This window comes from Apteryx rowi, unplaced genomic scaffold, assembly GCF_003343035.1.
Source record: "Apteryx rowi isolate R43461 unplaced genomic scaffold, aptRow1 scaffold_84, whole genome shotgun sequence".
NCBI classification, from domain to species: Eukaryota; Metazoa; Chordata; class Aves; order Apterygiformes; family Apterygidae; genus Apteryx; species Apteryx rowi.
Genome location: NW_020451138.1, coordinates 917,060 through 939,633, shown reverse-complemented (window position 1 = coordinate 939,633; position 22,574 = coordinate 917,060). Strand labels below are relative to the sequence as shown.

The 22,574-nt window shown below is 37.1% G+C and overlaps 1 protein-coding gene across 1 annotated transcript in view; it reads right to left on the bottom strand.

Moving 5' to 3' along the window:
* COL19A1 (collagen type XIX alpha 1 chain) overlaps positions 1 to 22,574 on the bottom strand; it is a 233,994-nt gene that overhangs the window by 126,360 nt on the left and 85,060 nt on the right. Inside the window, exons 15-16 of the mRNA XM_026090007.1 lie at positions 15,919 to 15,971; positions 12,541 to 12,586 (exon numbers count right to left, since the gene is read on the bottom strand). Coding sequence (XP_025945792.1) covers positions 12,541 to 12,586; positions 15,919 to 15,971 — 99 coding nt within the window. The remainder of the gene's footprint in view (positions 1 to 12,540; positions 12,587 to 15,918; positions 15,972 to 22,574) is intronic.

Below are 22,574 nucleotides of genomic sequence, written 5' to 3'. Positions count from 1 at the left end.
GGAAAAGTAAAATAAGGAAATAGAATGTAGAAACGTGTATAGGTGGATGTTTGCACACGAGGCAAGGTAAAATATGAGCCAGAAAAAAGGAGCAGAGAAGAGAGAAGGCAGAGATAATCAAGAACAACTAGTGAGAGTAGTAAAAACAGCAAACAGACCAAAAAAACCCAAGACAGATACAGAAACAGTGCTATTAAAAGGAGTTTGAAAAAAATGTTCAGATGTTGAACTTAAACCAGATCCATTTCTGTGAGACTATCTGGGAACATTCATATGATGGGCCTTTTCCAGGCCTCTCCTTAAGCCAACTGAGGCCACATTTAGTTTGCAAATGAATTCTATTCTGGCATTTCTTATCTTTTGACACACCAATATAGCCTTTTAAAATTCAGTGTCTTAAGCTCAATAAATGACAAACAAAGAAATTCTGTCATAATGAACTATAAGGCCTTTCATTACAGATCATCTGTGGAGTCAGAAGAGAGAATATTTTAATTCACAGCAATGAGTTTTATCACATGAGCTGAGGGACTAACTAGATGCAATGAAGGCAGAAGATGTTAGAATGAAAGCTAGAAGATGACTCCTCTCTTCTGCTTGAACCAAAAGCACAGGCTGAGTATGAGACACCTCCTCGTGACAGAATACAAACAATTTACTAGTCAAGCTAATGAAAAGCAGGGAAATCAGGAATTCTGGATTCTACTTTTGACTCTGAAATGAAGTAGGATTTACTAGTTACAGGCTTCATCTGGGCACATACTTTCTGGAAGGCAGTACAGTCAAATGGAGCACACAGAACATACTACAAATCCTCGCTTTATTCTCACTTTAATAATGATGTACCCTCACTCGGGCTCCTGACCTATTCTCAGTCTCTTCAAGCTCTCTCAGAAATACACATACATACACAGCCCGTTCTTCCTGTTTTGCCTGACTAGCCCACTCATCCCACTCATGCCCATCTCTTCCACTGTTCTGTATGCAGCTTGCCCCAAGCCAAGCCTAAGCATTCACCTCACTGGTGCTATCCTTCCCTCAGAGTTCTTAAATGGAAACTAGGACTCAACACATCCCTGTAGAGAGAGAATGATGCTGTGCTCTCTATCCATTGCCAATGGATACTTCTTTGCTCCTTCAAAATACTTTTCCAGATGCTAACTATGCTGCCCTCCTAATATACAAAATTACTACATAAATTTTAAATTAATTATCATTTATCAAAATTACAATTGAAAAAGGTTAACAGCTTTAGCACCCCTCCCTTGCCCTTTCAAAAGCAGTGCATCTTTTCTAGGCATCCATAGGTTGTAACTGCATCTAGCTGTCCATTTCCAGACATGTCTTCACAGAAAACTCCAAGCCAGCACAGAAGTAACTGTTATTGGAAGCAGTACGTCAAAGGACCTGGCAATCTGCTCATGCTGTTAGACCTTACTCCTCAACATAGTGGCCAGTAATGAAGCTACAATGCTTCTGATACCCCAGGTAGCTTGTTTAGAACAGGCGTGGATATTTCTGCAGAGCACTGCATGTGTTTACTTGCCCAGAGCTCTACAGCTATGCCTAGCATGCAAGAGGCTTCCTATGTTCTGGGAGCATGAGCAACTTGGAGAGTTTTGTGGATTGAAATAAGTGCTATAAGATGTGCAAACAGCCATTTTCAGAGCTTGAGACTGTAACAAATCTTGGTGAGGATAAATGAGACTGAATAAGACACCTTTCTAATGTCAAGAAAATGTACCTGTCGAATACTAGATTTCTACTCCAAGAAGAGAGTTTACATCAGCATTTAGAAAGATATTGGCAGAGTTACTTCACTCCTTCACTAACCTTGTTCTCAGCAAGATAAGAATTGTTCACACTCAAACTTCATAAAGAGAATCATCCTGAGTTAGAGGGCTAGTATGCAGTACTTCAGCTAGAATTGTTAATATTTAGCAAAGCTATAACAGTGAAAAAAAGGTCCATAATGAAAGGAGGTAGGCAACTTTACAGTTGGAATTCTGTTTTTAAACCACTGATTTGCTTAAGCAGGAAGTGTTAGAAAGTGGAAATCCTCCACTGTATAGTACATAAGTGAACAACACTGTACTTTCATGTGAAAGGTATAAAGACACTATGAACTGGTATTTTAATTTTACAAATTACAAAATCATGACTATATCTTATAAAAGGTGTTTTAATTTCCATTATATTTCTACATGCATATTCCATCCTTTAAAATGTGAAAGGATCACCCTTTAAATATAGTAGAGAAGCTGCTGGCACCAAAGAATGTTTGCATTTACTTACACATACACAAGCTCTTCTTTAGAAATGAAAGGTAGCATACATAGATTTATGTATTCTTCCATCCCTCTGTTACTATTACTGAGGAACTAAAATACATTCTATGAGTCTTAAATCTGAAAACACTACACTGAAGTTTACATATCTTTGTAGGCTTTGAAACAGAGAAAGTAAGTTACCACTCAGCTAGAAGTGTTATTTACCTACACACTTCTTGACATGTTGTTCATGTTTAAGTTGTTATATTCTTTAGCTCAAAGGATGTGGGTGTTTCAAGAGGTAAAAATCCACTAATTAGACATGGACAAATGCATCTATTCTCAAGCTCTCTTTCATTCTTCTACCAAAACTAAAAAGATGAATATGGGACCAACAACTCTCCTCTGCTGCACTATAGAAGGACTGTGGAACAGAAGAAAATACATAGCAAATGGTGGAAAATCTTCAGCTGCTGTATGGATATGTAACTTTTCTGTCTTTCCAGTTGACCACCTATATCTCAAATAAAACTCACACAGTGAGTATTATTTAGAAATTCTTGTACACATTGAAGTGATCTCAATATTTGTGAGAGCTAGCCAAAGCAAAACGTCATATAAACTTGCGTATTAACAAGTAATCAGTTGATATGTAGGTTAGCTCCTTTATTCTTCAGCACAAGAGCCAAAAAACACAAACACATAATCTTAAGACAGACTAACAGACACATTTGTTCAAAGAATGAGAGGTACCTTAATCAGGAAGAATTATCAGAATGACTCTGGGTTTATCCTGACATAATTTTATGAATCCTCAGACATAGGCAGTGGACAGTTGTGAAGGAGACCCAGTATTCAGTGCACCAGTACTTTAACTAAATTCCTGCCTCAGATTCTAGAGATCGAGCCCTTTCCTGTTTATTTAAAATATAGCAAATTGAGTTGTCAACATTTTAATTGTTAATTGGACAATCTGTCCAATTTTACAAGACAAATTCTAAATAGTTCACAGGAGAGTGCAGGGGAACCACTAAGGCTGACATTTGTTCAATAACAATTAATTAAAAAGAAAAAAAGAAAGAAAAGGCATAAAGGGTACAATTAGTGGACACAGAGGTTAATAATGACATTCTATGAACGAGTCAATATGGCTTTTTAAAAAAGCCCTGTCTTTTAAACCTAGTAAGTAGAGTGAGTGGATGAAAAAATGCAATCAAGTCAATATAGTAGGCTTGAATTTCAAAAGTCTTTCAGTGGGTTCTCTCAGTAAAAGGAAACTAAATAATCATGAGATAAAGAGGAACAGCTCTTGCATAGATGAAAGCAAAACAAAATGAAACACTGTTCAAAAGATAAGAAACAGAGGGTAGGACAAAAAGGTCAATTCTCACAATAGAGGGAAGTCACCTGTGCAGTCCCCACAGGCGTGTGTTCAGGCATGTGCTATTCAGCATACTCATAAATGATCTGGAGAAGGGCATAAATCGGGAAATGACAATATTTGGTGATGATGCTAAGCTACACAGGGTACAAGAGATGAGGATGAACTGTGACAAACTGCATAAGGATCGAATGAGATTAAATGACATGCCAAAAAAAAGGGCAAATGAAATTCAGTGTAGGTAAATCTAAAGTGATGAGCATGTGGGATTTTTTTCCCCTTTTGCATTTTCATGGATAAGATCTGTGAACACAATTGCAACTTCCTAAATGCAATGACTGGTAATGGTAAAAGAACTCAAGAGTGAGACTGGGGGCCATGGTCAATGCTAAATACCAGTTAAAAGGGAAGTTAAATGTCAGGATATATTAGGAAGGCATGGAGAATAAAACAAAGAACTTTACTGAGATACTACATACACTGAAGTTCTTGTCTCTACCATTTAAAAACATTATAATAGAACTAAAAAAGGTTCAGAGGGGGGCAGCTAAGATGATCAGATGCAAAACAGTTTTCATAGTAGGAGTAACTAAGTAAACCAGGATTCTTCAGTCTAGAAGAAAGACAAATAAGAAATGTATGATAAATGCTTATGCATTTCTGATTGATATGGAAAGGGAAAGTAGAAATCTTCCAGTAGAAGGAGTAGGGGGCATCAAATGAAATTAATAGGAAGCAGCTTCTGAATAAACAAAAAGAAGTGGTTCTTCAAACATGAAGATACATGGCATAATTCCTCACCACAGGATATTGCAGATGCTTAAAGTTTACATGAGTTCAAGGGGAAACTGCACACATTAATGGAAGAGAAGTCCATTGAAGGCTACTAAATTCACTGAAACCACATCTGGCTCAGATCTTCGCCTCAAATAATTCAAGGCTGGAAGAGTACATGGAGAGAAGCGCTGTACTTGGGTACTTTGTCCTTATGCTTTTCCCTAGGCATCCACTCCTGGCTATCATTAAAAGCAGGATGTTGAGCTAGATGGACCTTTAATTTGACCAAGTAGGTATGTCTGTAAGTAAATTAAACAGTAACATAGTTTGGAACCAGGAATTTGATCATCTATACCATTAAATTGATAGATCCCAGCTGTGAAGGCAGACATTTTGATGAAGCTAATTAGCATTTCCCCATATAATCCCCAGGCACTGATCAAAAGTTAGCACAGGGTAGGGACCATTCCCAAAAGGCAGTTTTGATACCACCTGACTGTCTCAAACTGCGAGAGTTAAACAGTATGAACGTGGACAGATCAAGCCAGGTGGCTCAGAACTACAGAACAAGCCCTGGTAATGTTTGTTTTACTAGCATAAAAACCAACATGGATGCTTTAATTACAGGAGAGACTTCTTGTAAGATTAGCAGTATGCTTTTCCTTTTGCCCTAGAATACCTGTGTGCAAGTGTCTCTCTTTGGGATTATATATGGTCTGTTTGGTAGTAAAAAAAAAATTTCCCTCAAGTGAAAACACTTGCACACTCATTCTTAATTGAGATTACTGTCCTGTAAACAATGTTTAAGCATATATGACTTCAGGAAAAAAATTTCTAAAACACTACCCACAAGGGCACAGCAGAAAAATTATACAAGCAACAAAAAGAACAAAATTCCCCCCAAAGTTTAGAAGGTGTGAATAGGTAACTAACTAGTTACAAGATGAGAAAGGAAATCTAAATGCTTCAGTTTATAGTGTTAGGAGATAGGTATGAGAGAACTCAGTCCATATTCATATCCACTTGGATAACGCATCATGCATTAATGTGTCTTGACTGTATTAAATAGGATCTAAGGGACTTCAGAAAATYATGCTTTTTTTTTTTTCAAATAAAATATCTGTACTTGAAGGCTGGCAAAGGTAAGGGGGCACCTTTTCAGCACAGTGGCACTAACTCCACCATCACAGAAACAAAGCCAGGGAATCGAACCCTTAGTTTATAGTACAAAACGCACTTTCTTCCATTCCTCCTAACATACAGACTAACAGACCTGTATATGCAGTGGCCATGACTGCAAGATTCACAGCTTACTGGATTTACTATATTCTGATCTTTTATTCAGATTGAAGCATTGAAGCAGATTGAACAAAATCTGCAGCTGACAAATAGCAGCGTTGTACTAATACACAGGAGAGGTAATAACTACGTCTCTTAATTGTCATTTTTAGTATTTTTAATTATAATAGCTTTCATTTCTCAAGTAGATTGCAAGCTCCCTGGTACATAAGCTGTCTCATGTAGACCTGTTTCTTTGCTGAAATTTACAGGCAGTACCAGGATGGAATTATTATAAAGTAACACTAAACAATGGCTCCTTCAAGGAGCACCTTAGAATGGAAACATGACTCCTTTATCCATTTACTTATGCTTATTGAAGAAAAGCATAAATAACTACACTAAAGGATACACTAGAAGTTTATAGCCATGTGTGTTGTGAATGGAAGGAAGATAGACACAGGAGTATTTTATTAGGTATGATAGGATGAAATAGAAAAATATTGAACCTCCAGGAAATCTTCTTGACACTAAGATCTATTAGGAATTTTCTCCTAAAGGAAATAGAGGAAGCCCTATTTCCTGGGATAATTTAAATTGTACTTCACAAGATAGTAAATATATACAAAGAACATCCTGCGTTTAGAAAAAAGTGAAGCAGATGACAATTTTTTCTACATTTAGGCTGGACAAGCCCCAGACTATCTCTTTCTTCTCACATGTACACACAGGGAAAAGCACAATCAAAACAGACAAAAAGTAAGGACAAAAGGATGAAACTTTGGAAATAATGTACAATTATCACTATAGACTTACTCCCAAAGTTTTCCTTAGTCAAATTTACAAAATTTTTGTATTTATATCATTTTACTGAGAAACATCAATCAAAGAGTTACAGTAAAACCATCACTTTACCAAAGATCACAGGTTCAGAAGTGAATATCACAGCACATACACTGCCACATAGGTCAGCTCCAGTGCTTCTCTATTTAGTGGGTAAGATGGGAGGGGATTATGTTTTATAAAGAAAAGCAACCAGTCAAGGCAAACTGCGGCTGAGGAGTCCATCTCCAGAGCACAGCTATCATCCTACTCTGTCACTCACCRCTTCTCTCTGAGTCATCTGAGCTATCGAATTAGTACTGCAACTTAATCAGTGTAACAGTATAGTTACTTGCTTCTCTGAGTTAGAACAGAAACAGGGATTTTATACTGGTACTTTGAACAGGCTAAGTGGGAAAAGGAATGTAAGATTCCTGGCTCTGTCAAGTCAGTATTATCTGAGAGCTACAATCCAGTTGCATTTAATATGTTGGCAGTATTACAGAAAACAAAAACCATTAACATGTTAAATGTGCAGGCTTTTCAATTATCACTTTTCTAAAAAAATATACATTTGTTCCACTAAAGATGCCAAATTATAATGAAATTTATCACAGAATCACAGAATGGTTGAGGTTGGAAGGGACCTCTGGAGATCATCTAGTCTAACCCCTCTGCTCAAGCAGGGTCACCTAGAACACGTTGCACAGGATTGCATCCAGGCACGTTTTGAATATCTCCAGAGAAGGAGACTCCACCACCTCTCTGGGCAACCTGTGCCAGTGCTCTGTCATCCTCACCGTGAAAAAGTATTTCCTCATGTTCAGATGGAACTGCCTGTGTTTCAGTTTGTGCCCGTTGCCTCGTGTCCTGTCGCTGGGCACCACTGAAAAGAGTCTGGCTCCATCCTCTTGACACCCTCCCTTCAGATACTTATATAGTGCTACAGGTTCCACATGTCCCACAAAACTGAAGTATCAGTATTCTAGTTCAATTACAGAAGGAACAGTGGCCGAGAAGGATATTGCAGTAAGCAAGAAGGCAGACAAAAAGACAGACAAACAGGTGACCAGGTAAAGAGAACTAGCTAAAGTGACAGAAAGAGGCAGGAGCAAGGAGGTAGGAGAGGAAAAATTAGAGATTTAACAAAGAAAAAAAGCTGAAAAGTTATCTTAGAAGGTACTTACCTGATTAATTAACAGGCTTACATCCAGTTCCAACTTCCAAGCAATGCACGTACTACACATTAACTTCAGGTATCAAAATAAGTCACCCAAAACAAGTAGTTTGTGAATGTATATGCGCATTTTTAAAAATATGCCTATAACCTATTCTGGCAAACAAGATTCAATCCAGTGTTTATCAAAAATTACAAAGCATGTACACAAAAAGCAACACTAAATCATTTGATATCTGTTGTTCTCTAATCTATACTGTAAATTAAATGTTCACTCAATCCATCCCCCCAATATTTAAAGAGAAAATCTCACTTTTTTATTGTTCTTTTTTTTTTTTTTTACATGGATTTATAATGTGAACAGGTGCTGATTCAGAAAAAGGTCACACTCATGATCGCTAATCATAAAATCATAGGATAATTCAGATTGGAAGTAACCTCAGGAGGTCTCTAATCCAATGTCCTACTCAAAACAGACCAAGTTGTTCAAGGCTGGTCTGGAAAACCTCCAGGGACAGAGACTGAAAAGCCTCTTTGAGCAACTTGTTTGAGGGCTTGACTGTCCTATCACAGAGGAGTATTATGTAGGCATTAAAAATAAACCAGGATGTACACTGAAAGAGAAAACTTCTTGCTCTTTTCTGTGCTCATCCAATTGGAAATCAGTGTAAGAGATAACTCACTTAATTTCAACACTGTGAACATAAAATGGCAACATCACGTGGTATAATCCGATCTCCTATTTTCATGAAATAAATCTTCTTTTAGATTGTTCCCTTGTGTGAAACCAGGGTAAAAAGTGCAGAAAACTTTAGGAAATCACTACCATAACAAATATCAGAGTTAAAATTAAAAAGCTTTTCCTAATGGCTACACAACATCTCCCTCGCTGTACTTTCAGTCCCTTACTTTGCATGTTCTCCACTATGGACATGGCAAATAAATGATTCCCTTCCTCTTTGCAGCAGTCTTTAATAAAATACTTTTATGTATTTGAAGACTGTTAACATATTTCTGTTCAGCTGACTCTGTAGGAAGTAATCATCATTCATTCAATCCTTCCTCAAAGGTTGTGTTCCACAGTGCCAGTCTTTCTCAGCAATCTCCTTTCAAAGGCCTTTAAGTTGAAGCCTTACCAATACCGAGCACCGTAGGATCATTTCATTAGTTTTGCAGACAATACCCCTCTTTAATACATCTCAGTACGATTCTTTCATTTGCAAGTGCCTGACTTTGTTCACTTGTGTTCAGCTTATGATCAAAATAACCCTCAATTCTCCCCTAATTCTACTAACCTTAATTCTCAATAGATACTACTTGATTTGCTTTTCTGCACTCTCATTTATTCTTGCCTACAGGCAGTCCCTTGCACTTCTTCCTTCTGCTCTGCATCCTATCTTTTTGAGGCTACATCTCCAAATTGCCAAACACATTCTGAATTCTAAAGCTGTTTTCCAATTATTAGTCCCTCCTAACTTCACATCATCATAAAATTCAATATTCATCTTTGAATTATAGACTGTTAAAATTCTGAACAGTTTTAGAACAAGGATAGACCCACTTGATACAGTCTTCCTTACTATCAGCAAACCAATAAAAATTGCTCTCAAGGTATACTTTTTCAGTTATGCTACAGAAGAGCTGAAAAATGTTTTTGTTGCCAGCTATAAGACTATCAAATAAGACAACATCATTATCTAAGTAACACAAAGAAAACGGAATACAAAGGAGAATTAAAGCAAATTTGCACTGAGAGTGTATTTCTTTTATAGGAAAACATTCCTTAATAGCTTAAATTATAGATGCCTCCTATATCTTCAATTTACATAGGATCAACCATTTTCACCTCAATTGCCTGTGTTTCCCTGACATCCCCAGCTCTTGCTCCGTCAAAGCAGAAGACAGTATAACAAAGACCAAAGACAACTAACTTGATTTAGATGAACTTACAGATTTAAGATTGCGTCGGTTTCAAATATTCAACTTAAGGAATGATAAGGTCACCAAAACAAAAATACAGGATTATTCATATTAATATACCTTCATACAGTGTTTTATCATATTTGTTGAAAGTCATTAATGGTGGGAGTCATTTGCCTAAAAAGGCATTTTGTGCTACTTTAGGTGTCTGAATTTATGCTGTCAGCTGCCACTTTTAGAAGTATCCCCTGGGTGTTTTCCCCTTGGTCCTGTGCCGTATCTGCCAGCCCTATGTGGGTGTCTTGGAGACTGTAGAGAGTTTGAAATGGCAAATGCCTAACATTTAGGCAGCTGTATCCCACCCTGGGTGATGTTCAAAACAGAGTAAGTGAAGACTATCTCGTTTCTTGATATGCAAGATTTGGCAGAGGTTTTTGTATTAATAAAATCAAATTTTAAGGTCCAGGATTTTTAATCACACCTGTACTTGCAAGTATGAATTAAAAATTTAACTTAATCTGATTTTATCTGCAATAGATTCATCACATAAATTAGTATAGCAATTATATTTTGGACAATACGTTACAATTCAGAGATGTTGACACATTTTTAATACTGGAATGCAGTAATCAGAAACTCATTATTGCTGTTCTTCAATAATTATTTGAATTAAGGATAAACTGAGTGACTGCTAAAGCCTGGGCTGAGAACTACTTCATGTAATCTTAAAAGACGCTAACCTTTTCCTCAGAAATCATGATATGTAGCTTCTGATGAGATTGTCCCATGTTATTTTTGTGATCACTGGTAAGTCAAGACCCTTCTACTTACATATTTCCTTGTATTTGAAACACAGACAAATATATTGTTAATGCTTAAATTGGAAATACATTTAAATGGATTTTTTTAATTAGCTTCTGAAGTTTAAAAAAAAAAAGAAAAAAAAAAGAAAAATATCATCTAGATGTGGTGACTAAGCTTCCAGAACAGAAAAATGTTACTGCCAGTGGTTGCGTGATTTTATATTTGCCTTCAAATAAGGGAAGCTAAGCAAAGAGAGTGGCAGCAACAGCTGGAACCATGTCCCTGTGTCCAAACACAATTTATCTGTAAAACTCAAGGAAAGCATGGCACAGCTGTGGAGCAGTAATGAAAAATATCAACGAGCCCTTCAGAATGGATGAATAACAATGCAACCAAGGAAGTAAGATCTGCCTGTGGAGTTGGAAACACTCAAGCTTAACAAAGTGCTTTTTCAGCGACTGAATCTTCATGTTATAAATTTTAGTTACGATAGATGCTGACTTTTACTTCTGGTATTACTTCCTTCCTGGCTATTAGAATACTTCCCACTAAGAAAACCCCCACAATTTTAATTCTATTTAAATTCTGTTAATCCATAACATATTTTCTTTTAAAATACAAACCTTCAAAAGCTGGCTGACATTTCTGAAGAGGTATGGTGAGTAAATATACTCTTGTCCAAAGCAGCCTAACTTACAAATATATTGCACTTTCTTAAATTCAGAAGCTGCCACCCACTCTCCATTTTCTTCAGTTTAAATACTGCCAGCATCTCAGTATCTTTCTTTCTTCATCTTTATGACATACAAGTTCAGCAGAAATGCTTTTCTGTGTCTTTTTCAGGCAGTGAGCTGAAGCACAGAGAAACTATGGTGCAGAAAAGAGGAATCTATGGAATCTAAAGAATCTATGGTGCCAAAAACACACATTCTCAGTTCAGGTGGCCTAATCCAAATCATCGAAAACACTAGTGAAAAATCAGTAACCAGGCAGTAACTTGGGATAGGAGCTAGAGTTCAAATGTAAACTGTCTTCATTGCTATTTTAATTCCTGTTAGGCAAGCCAAGTTAAGAACAGACTCTTTCTTCTACTCTTCCCACAGTCCAGACTTGCCTTCGGTGACTTGTTACTTGTCTGAAGTCACACAGGAACATTAGGTCATCTGCCAAGAGGGAACTGAATCGTCTAGAGCTACCCAGGCCAGCATTCTGTCAATTGGGACAGCCTTTCCCAGGACCAGTTTAATTCCTGCTTAATGCATATGTTTTTGAACTATTTCTGGCCACTGGGGAGCATCTGTGATTAGAACAAACTGCTTCAGGCTCTGTTTATGATATCCATTGGTGCAGGACAAGGAACGCCGCCTTCTGGAATTTCCGCTAGGAAAAGTTTATGCTAGTCTGGAGATTAAAATGGTCCTTAGGACAAGGGACTGGATTTCCACACTGAGGAAAAGGTAAATGCACCTGCGTTCTCTGAGGGCAATCTCTCCACTGTCTATCAAGTCATTTCAGTAGAGTCAGATGTGTACAGGAGACAAAATTCACATTAACTACTCTGTAGGTACACAGTAGTAGGTCAACAAAAATTAACCTTTTTAAACTAGTTGTCAGTTTTGCTGTAGCAAATGATGAATTTTGCAATTGCAGTATATTTATGTTCTCAGCAGAAAAATGTGTAAACTGTTGGTAATTAAAATCAACACATTTCAAAGTAAGTATTTATAAAAGTGCATTTGTAGTTTATAGAAGCAATAATCAAGTACTATAAATACCTACCCATCATCTCATCATGCATCTTATACTGTATAAATAAATGTCTACTAGTTACTGTGAAAATAAGGTAGCAGTATACAATGCTGGAGTACGGTACTAATGTTAGACTTTATTATTAAATCTTTTCTTAAAAAAAAAAAAAGAGTTCTAAACTGATGACACTGACTAACATGCATAAAAATAGTCCTTGAGTTTAAGCCTTTTAGGAATCATTTACACAATAAAAAATAAAAGTTTTATCGTGAAAAGAGTTAACGAAAGCCTTCAGGACTAAGCTCTACCTGGACTGTCAAAAAATTAAACTGAAAAAAAATAACATGAACAGAAAAATTTACCTTTTCACCTTCTTCACCTTTACTACCTGCAAGGCCATGTTCACCCCAGAACACAAAACAATAAAATAAAAATCTCTAACATACATAATCGTCAAAAATTGCATTCTTTAAAGTAGTTCTAATGCACTGAATTTCTGTTTTGGCATTAAAACATAATAAATCACTTGGATACTGATTGTTCTCATTATTCAAATCGTATGAAACTTCTACAGTAAACTAACATGGCTTTCCATAGTTTTGCTTTTTAACAGAAAGGGTTAACAATTTTTGCTTTCAGTCTCAGGGATCCTCTTGAATTTGAAAATTCTAAACTGATCATTGATGCTAAACACACTTACTGCAGTCCTGCTATTCTGCAGAGCCAGGTTTTATATATTTATTCCAATTAATTCCTTCATTTTAATTTATAAATGTGACTAACCAGCTGTAATGGTCTCATAAACCCATACAACTGAGAAAAAGATATACCTACTGAAGTAAAACTCTCCTTCACTTTGAAAATACTGTCCTATTAACCAAGTATTAAGAAAAACCTAGAAAAGGTGACAATAAAAACTCAAACTCAGCTGATTTCAGCCAACTGAATTCTGCATTTGAGGCTCTTTGACTAAAAAGACCTGTTATGATCTTCCTGCTCCAATTTAGCTTGGAAAAAGACCTTAACATATCATTCTTACTACGCTAATGTTTGTGTCAAATGGTCTGCAGCCTGGCTGTGTTACAACAAAAATAACACCTATTTTACTAAGAGCTTTATTAATGTATACTTCTCTATTCATGAGAGATAAGATCAAAATTATATTCTTGTAGCACAAAAATAGAGAACTACCTAATCAAAAAAAAAAAAAAAGCAAACATTTTCTTTCTCTGTCAAACGATCTAACAAGAGATTTGCTTGTCTTTGCCAGTCTTCAGGCTCTGCCTGAAGATATATAACTGAAGTGTACTGCCTCAGGACAATGCACACAATTTTTACAGGTTCGAAGATGAAGAGAGTGGAAAATTTCCAAAGTAAAGCATATGGTATTTTTCGAAATTACTTTCAAAAAATTAGAATGAGCAGTGTCTAAACATTCTTTCTTTCACCCTTCCCAGAGTTTCATTTCCTTATATAGAAGTCTAAGGTTTAAATGAGGTTAACTAAAACAGCAGGCTACAACTTGCAAACTTTCTAGCAGCATTTTGCCAAATTGCTCAATTGATATAGCATCATGGGAACACATCTGGGAATTAAGTTCAAAGCTTTAAAGATGTGTGGATTTTTATATTAGCAAATAGTTATGGACTTTTCAGCACCTGTCTGCAGTGACTGCATTCTGTTTGTCTTTTCAGCTGGGGTGACTGATGCAGTCAACAGCTTGGGGTCAATTTTAGAGGCATGCCCAATATTAAGTATGCAGAATTTAATCTAATAAAATAACATTTCATATGTTCTCACCTAAAAATGAGTGGTTACTTCCTGAAATAATTTCTGAGTGCATGCAACTTCTATTCTACTTCTCATTCTTTTTCAGTCGTTGGACGTACAACACAGCTAACTCCTATTCATTTTTGACAAATTCCTAGAAGCAAAGCATTTTCTTCATTTAGCTTTCCCATTTGTGAGACTGCAAATCCTGTCTTTACTCAATTCCCAATTCATTATATAAATTCCCCCAACAAAGTAGACAAGAGTGCAGCCGAAATGTACATCTATATTGCATAGAATCATAGAAATGCTGTTTGGAAACAACCCCTGGAGATCTCTAGCTCAACCTCTTGCTCAAAGAGGGAATACTGCTGACACCAGATCAGGTCAGCCTTTACTTTGTCTAGACAAGTCTTGGAAACCTCTGAGGATGGAGAATCTGCCACGTCTCAGGCTAACGTGTGCAACTCTGAGAAGAGTCTGGCTCTGCCATCTCTACAGTGTCCCATTAGCTGCAGATAGCAATAAGATCCCTTCCCCCTCTTCAAACCATCTCTTCTTAAACCAGAACAAACCCAGTTCCCCCAGTCTCCCATCACACATCATGGGCTCCAGCTTTCTCACTATCTTTGGTGGGCTTCCACGGGGCTTGCTCTGGTGAGCTGCTCTCTCTCCTCTCCTGGGGAGCCCCAAACTGGACAAAACTTCAGGTGTGGCCTCACAAGTGCCAAATAAAGGGAAATGATCAATTCTCTTGACCTGTTGGCTATGCTTTTGCCAAGGCAGCCCAAGCTGCAGTTGGCCTTTTTCACCACAAGGGAACTGAGTAGGACCCCCAGCTCCTTTTTTGCAGAGTTGCTTTCCAGCAATTTGGCATCCAGCCTGTACTGTTGCATGAGGTTACCCCTTCGCAGGTGTAAGAGATTGTGTTTGCCTTTGTTGAATTTCATGAGGTCTTTGCTAGCCCACTTCTCCAGCCTGTTGAGGTCCCTCTGAATAGCATCCTTGCTCTACTTTCCAATGCATTGATGACTCCTCCATATTTGGAAACATCCATGAACTTGCTGAGAGTGCACTCTGGCCCATCATCCAGGTCATTAATAAAGACACTAAACAGTACTGGTCCCAGTACCAAGCCATGAGGGAAGACACAAGTTACCGGCTATCAGTTGGACTTTGCTGCACTGACCACCAACCTTTGAGCCCAACAATCCAGCCAATTTTCCACTCACCTTATTGTCCATTTATCCAATCCATATCTCACCTGTTTGACTACAATGATACGATGGAAGACTGTGCCAAAGGCCCTGATGAGGTATACAACATCTACTGCTCTCCCCTTATCCACGGATCCAGTCACTCATCACAGTGAGGCAGGATTTGCCCTTTGTAAATCCATGCTGCCTGTTCTCAGTCATCTTCTTGTCCTTCATGTATTTTGCAATGGCTTCCAGGATTTGCTTCATAACCTTTCCAGGGACAGAGGTGAGGCTGACTGGCCTGTAGTTCCCTGGATCCTCCTTCTTGAAGATAGATAAGACATTTGTTTTTTCCAGTCATCAGAAACCTCCCCCTGTCATCATGCTCTTTCAAGAATGATGGAGAGTGGCCTCACAGTGATGTCAGCCAGCTCCCTCAGATGCATACTGTCTGGTCCCTTGCATATGTCCAATTTGCTTAAGTGCTTCTTAATGTTAAAAATAAGTAAATTTCACATTCTTGAATGTGCATATCTTGTGGCTGGGAAGACCCTGCGCACTTCTGACACTTAGGCAAATTCTCTTAATGCAAAGTGATAATGGTAGGCAGATTTGTCTGACTACACCTCCTGTCCTTTCTCATATGAGAGGGAAGATGATAGTAAAGTTCAGGATACTGGACACTGAAAAGTTCTAGACACTGGAAAGCTGGCAAAAAGGACTTTGAAAGTGAAAATACATAAAATGAGGCTTTTTTTTTTTTTTTAAACCTTGGAACCAGTAAGATCGGGTATACCAGAAGCACCTCTTAGGCCAACTTCCCTCTGAAACAAAATGTGCATTATCATATTTCTGGCCTAACTTATGACTGAGCTAACTTAAGAGAAAGAACATCTGATCACATATTGCTTCTCATTCCTTTTGCACAGAATTGTTGAATTGATTCTATGAATTTGTAGGATCATTTATGCTCATTTCTGTCGACTCGTATTTGAGCAATTTGAACAATGAACAATTATAGGGTATCTAATTATGCAGCACAAGAATGCTTTGGACTCCTGGACAACAAAAAAAGATTACAGTTTGCATCATGTGGAAATCTTTCTTTGGTGTTATATTAGGTCTTGATTAGGAAAAATTACACAAAAGACAGTTCTACCCAAGCACCTAAAATCTGACTAAGGGCTCCAGTTTCCCCTCTCCCCTAGTACCTGTTAGGTGCTGGAGCCCACGGGGGCATACATTCTGACCATCAGGTCCCATGGGTAGCTATATTTCTGCTGCTACATGTGAGCTGAATGGTTTGGTTCTGTCTTACACAGTAGACCTCTGGGAGAAGCCATTCTGCCTCCTCCATCTTACAGAATGTCTCATTCAGAAGGGATGCTCAGAACTGACTTTTCCCATTTTGTTAGCATCACAATCACCACAAACGTAGCTGCTTTAATTGAAAAATACAGTCAAAGGTTATACGGTCATCTATATGTCAGAGAATTACCTATGGTTACATTACATACGAAGCAGAGTGCTGGTTTCTAGGCTCTATTCAGTCAAAGGCGAGTTTCAGATATTCCCCACCCCCCCATCCACGGGAGCACCCAACCTACTATGTTTAGAGGTAATGCTAAATGTTAATATGTGACACTAGGCAGGCAAAATCCATTTCTCCCAGTTCTAAGTGAATGTTCTAACCACCAAAAGATTATGTTGTTAAAATACTGCCTCCTCTACCCTGTATTTTATAAGAGCAAAAAAAGTCAGCTGTACAGTTGACTGTTAAGTCACTCTCACCCCTTTGTCACCCAAAGCAACTTTCTTCATGCACTGTTTGTGGAAATTAAGTATCTAATTCGGGCTTGTAAATGCCATTCAAGGAACTAGATGCCTAAAAATTACATGGCAGTATTCAGCAACTAAGCATAGGTACAAAGGAGCACCTTGTTCACCAAAAATATTTGCAAAAAGGTAACTAACCATGCTGAGTAACAAGGAAAACTCCATCTTTAATATCTGAATAAAGACTGGCTGAGCAAAAGAAAAAAAAAATCAATAGCTCTGAGCTGAAAGTGATAAACAATTAAATCCTGCATTTAATATAGGGCTTTCAAAGGAAAAGGCATAGTTTAAAGAACTGCAAGGTCTTCCAAGTGAAACCTGAAGGTCTCACCAGTAAAAGCATAGACTTTGCTCACACCCACAGCTACATGCTGCATTCAGTCAACTGAATACATTTCCCCTGAGCATGTATAACTCGGTAATATCTCAGCAAATATAAAATATTGTAGTTGTTTCCTTACGCATTCCTTCTTAGCAAAGCTTGTTAGACAATTGCAGACCTAGTAAGAACTAGACTATGCCACTCAAAGCTACGAAGCATCCTCCATTTAGAGCTCCATGAAATATGCCACTGTGGAGTACATTAATTTTGGTCTCAATAAATCTAGAGTTACTGAACTAAGTTCTGTTGGAAGAATTCATCCATGATCATATGACTAAGTAGGAGCTTAGAAGACTTATTAAAGGAATCTGAAATCAAATGCTTTCTCCATTCCATTCATGGGTCTTAATTCCTTCGCAGAAAATTCCCCTAGTAACTCGCACACCATCCAATTCAGTTTTATAGCCAAGCAAGAATTCAACAACAAAAGAAAGTTTCTAAAGTTCACTTGTTTGTTTCCAAGCCAAGTACAAGATAAATGCCTCACAGAAAAAAAAGGACAAATAAAGACAAAGGAAAAACTCAAACTTCTCTTAACAACAGAAAAAAAACTAATAAAAGAATGATCACTCATAAAAATGATACAAGTAATTAAATAAATACAAAGAACTCATGATATATAACAATAAAAAATACAGCTTAAAATAGCTTGTTAAAATGGTATTTTTGTAACTCCATTCACGGCAGTTTCCAACATCTTCCTTCCAGCTCCTCTCTGGTAAAAATAGACACTAGCGTGGTGGGGAAAAATTCTAATTAATCATTGCAAGTAATCCTTATTTCTTTGTTTTGTCCAAATCTGCAATATGAATTCAGAAAAATTCTTTGTAGTCTAATGGTAACCAGATAATAATATTTTATCTTCACTATTGTATTGGATCACTATAAACTAGAAAATATTGCATTCCCTAATTTTTTATGGAGACAAGCTATAGGCAGTTTGCCTTGCACTGTTTAGTCAGTGTTCTACAAATGACTTTATTCCTTCAACACACTAATGCAAGAATAATGTCCCATACCAATATTGATTCTTATGAGGTCTAAAATGTGAGTAATGTTGTGGTTGCTTTAACTATTTCAGAAACATGCAGTGTGTGTATAATCAAGGTTCTCAAATGTATTTATCATTTATCGCTTTTGCAGTTTTTCATTGCACTGCAACATGCTGTAAGAGTAGCAATTCAGTTTATAGGTATAGTTTAAGATACAATAAACTGCTTGATATCTTATCTATATATCGGAATATATTCACTTTTTTTTTTATATTTTGACTTCACATTAGCTATTTTTCCCCCTAAATAAGTCTTATAAATTTGAAAAGATATTAAAAAAAAAGGCTATTTTAACATACAAATATCTGAACTTTATTATGCACATTGGTTACTTGTTCTACTCAACAACATGGTGCCAAAAATGAATCAGGCATCATGTTAACTAACCTTTAAAAAAAGAATTAATAGAAATTTTTATCAATCATTCAGAATGTGCTTTGCTATTTAGAACATTTTATAAATTAATATGGTTTATAACGTCAAGCATACCGAAACTTTGTCAGATTCTTTTCATGGCTAGGAAAGAGAAACAATTACTGTAAAATATTTTAAATAGGCATTTAATGGATATGATTCTGTGAAATTAAAAAAAACAGTCAGATGCTTCTCCATCCTCAATATGAAGAGCAAGCAGCTTTCCTTTTATTTTTACATCTACTGGGGCACTGCCAGCGGCTTGATTTAATGGACAGACTTGGTACTTCAGGGTTACTAGCAAGGAAACTCATTTTAATATAAGTAAAATAAGCATGGTCAAACACTACTTACTGTTTTGAAAATTTATGGATACATGCCTTTCATTTAGCCTGAGTATGTCAGACCCTTAGAATAATCTAATGGCCCAGGCTTTTAAAATGAGGACAACTATTTTTAGCATTGCAAAAATGGAGCGGAATGTTCAACAATGTACTACCATAGGGCTCTATCGCCATCCACCCCCTCGTAACACGTACAGGGCAAGGCGAAAGCCACCAGCAGGGTTAGAGCTTTTCTTTTAATAAATAAAAAGCTCACACCAACTATTCTCCATTGTATGACATCTTTCTTATCCTGTTGAAGTATTTCCTTGTTTCTTTAAGGAGGCTTCTGTTAATGGTTAGAACCACCTAATAAAATATTAATTAGATAGCAACATATTCAGCTGATATTTACTAAAACTCACCCTGTGAATCCCCTGGATTTGTCATGTCAGGAAGCTTGCACTAAATTTTACGACATTTTGGTTGCATCTACTTACTCTTTTGTTCCCATTCCAGTTACTGCTGAACTACCAGTACTCAGCACTTGTTGGGCCCCAAAGGCCCAAACCAGTGCTACCCTTAAAAGCAAATCATACCCATATAAGCATAAGCATATATGCATAAGCTCCTCCCTTAAAATAACCTAAGGGAGAAAGGGCTTGCGAGAGGTAAATAATTTGTTTCCTTTGCTCTGTTGCGCTTCAATATCAGACTTAGCACAGCAGGTAGTCAAGGTAAAGCCAAGGAGGGTGAGGGCTAGTCAGAGCACTCTTGTATCCTAGTGATTCGGGCTCCTGTCTATTTATTTATTTATTTTTATGTAGCTGCTCAAGAGAAGGGCAAATGAGAATAGCCCTACTAGAATGGCCTACTCTTGAGTTCAGGAAGCATCAATTTTCCTCATTTCTAACCCTTCCTGATATCCAACTGTGGGACAAGTCTGACTTTCATATTCATTTGGGCACGCAGACATTAATACACCTCAAAGTAGATGCTACTTGAAAATTTAGGCCTCAGTGCTTTGCCTGGGAATTAATGAATCACCAACAGAGGTAGCTCAGAGCTTGGGAGAACATGAACACAGGGCTCATTTCTCCAGCCTAACTTCTCTTTAGTTGGCATTGATTTCTTTTTTGCTATTAGTATATCTCAAAAAGCAGACAACTCCTACAATTTCTACATTCAAATACATAAAGTACCAAAATTAAACAGACTGTGAAAGTCAAGCAGTTTGTTTCTATTTCTTGCTCCCATAAATTATTTTTGCATGACATGAAAACCAGAGAAGTTGCTTAACCTGAGATGAAAGGACCACTCAATTTATTTTAATGCATTTTAATATAACTATAGACCTGTATGTTGCCTTTTTTTTTTTTCTTTAAAAAAGTGATAGTGAACTGACTGAAGCCTTTATGATAGCTATAAGGAAAGGTTTTAATACCATTAACAAAAATGTTGGCAGAAACAGAGCCTCTGCTGTCAGTAGGTGTTCTGCTTTTGGCTAATACAAGTGGTATACACTACCACTACAAGCCCTTGAAGAAGTGACAACTGCCTTCTTTCTCCTCCTGACATTCTTCATCAAGAACAGACTCCTCAATCCAGAGGACACATTTCCGTTCATCATTCTTAAATGCTACAGATTTCAAAAAGAACAGAACTGGACTGCAAGGAACTAAAAGGGGCTAAGCAAACAGAAGAGAAAATAAAGGTAGAACTTATAATCAGGACATAACCAGGACCTTAAGTATTTTGGGATTGGTTCTCAGTTGTGCCACAAAGTTCTGTGTGACCTATGACAGGTCATTTACCCCTCTTTCTCCTTCTCCACCTCCTACAGTCCTTTTAAGAGGAAACTCATTAGTGTCTGTGGAGCTTTCAGAAGCTGCAATGGTGGAGCACTATAAGCAAGGGAAAAGTTGCACAAAGTGCCAAAGAGCAGTGGGCTGGGCCAGCTTCTCCTTATTTTGCCTCACTACGCCCTAGAGCCTGAAGAGCTTTTATAATTTTTTGTTTCTCTACTTTTCAGACTGCAGCAAGTGACCCAACTAACACCCTTTTCAATGGTCCATCACCCTATTAACATTCCTGAGGGTAAGAAGCCCACTATACTTTACTCCTGATAAAAGTGTGTAATATTTAATGTATTTTTCATATTGTTATTTAAAAATGCAGTACAGACATATGAATTGAACACGGGCTTGAAAACAATGCAATTCAGTTGACCTACAATACCCTACAGAAAGCATGAAGAAAATGCAAATGAAAAACATGAAAACACTTCCTACAGAGCACTGAGAATAAGCAAATATGCCTCTGTCTGAAAAAGGGTCTGAAAGATTCATAACCTCTTACGGATGAACAGTTTAGAAAATTAAGTCTAGCCAGCTGGATATTTCTATCACCTGAAACAACATAGTAGAAAAAATTTTGAAGGGATCTTAGACTCATGGAGAATGGATAGATTTTTGTAACTGCACTTTTTCTGTTACAGTGGATCAGTCAAAAGAATTGCCTGACTCATACAGCATATATTGATTTATTGTTAAGCCAGCCATAATATGGCCTCAAAATAAATCTAAACCCTATTAAAATTTCAACAAAACTGAAATTCATTGAATTGACCTTTCCGAAATAACATCTGAAATCCAGTAACGTTAAGTATCAGTTTAAAAGTACCTTCCAATATTAACGATTTTTGGGGGTTGCAAAGAAAATGTTGAGGTTTTATTAAAATAAAAAAATATATTATTACTATAATAATTAGAACCCCAAGTTTAGGATGGAAAGGTAAACAGCACTGGTCAACCTCTTGGATTTTAGTGGCCATCCTTTACTGCAGGAATTACTTTTATTTTTTCCCATAATCTGAAGATTCAGGAGGCAGACTCTCAGCTGGTACAAATGTTAGCTGATACTAACAAAGATCTGGCCCAGAGACCATTAACCACTATCATGGCTAATGTCTAACAATTCAGGTTTGAACTAACAATCTTAAAGTGAATCAATAATAAATAGACAGCATACAGACTGGAATTTCCAGTCTAGGAACTAACTTAGATCAGTGTTTGTTCTGATACCACATGCAGGTGTGCTTGTATAGCTGCAAACCTCCTGTCAACTATTGATAAGCAAAGCAGTCCAAGATAGAGTTTCTGTGTCTCCACTGACATTCAGATGTGTAAGGCTTTTCTAAGAAATGTATCTTCTTACCTCAGAACCAATGCCTTTTGACATTTCGTATATTTGGGGGATGGGCTAGTATTTGGGTTAAGTTAATACACAGACTGTATATTTAGAATTCTAATATGTGTTTTTCCCATCTGTGAATCCAAGTATCAAACAATCTAAAGTCAGCATAGGAGCCCTAGGGAACTGCTCACTAAAGATAAGCAGGTGTATCCCATTATTATCAGT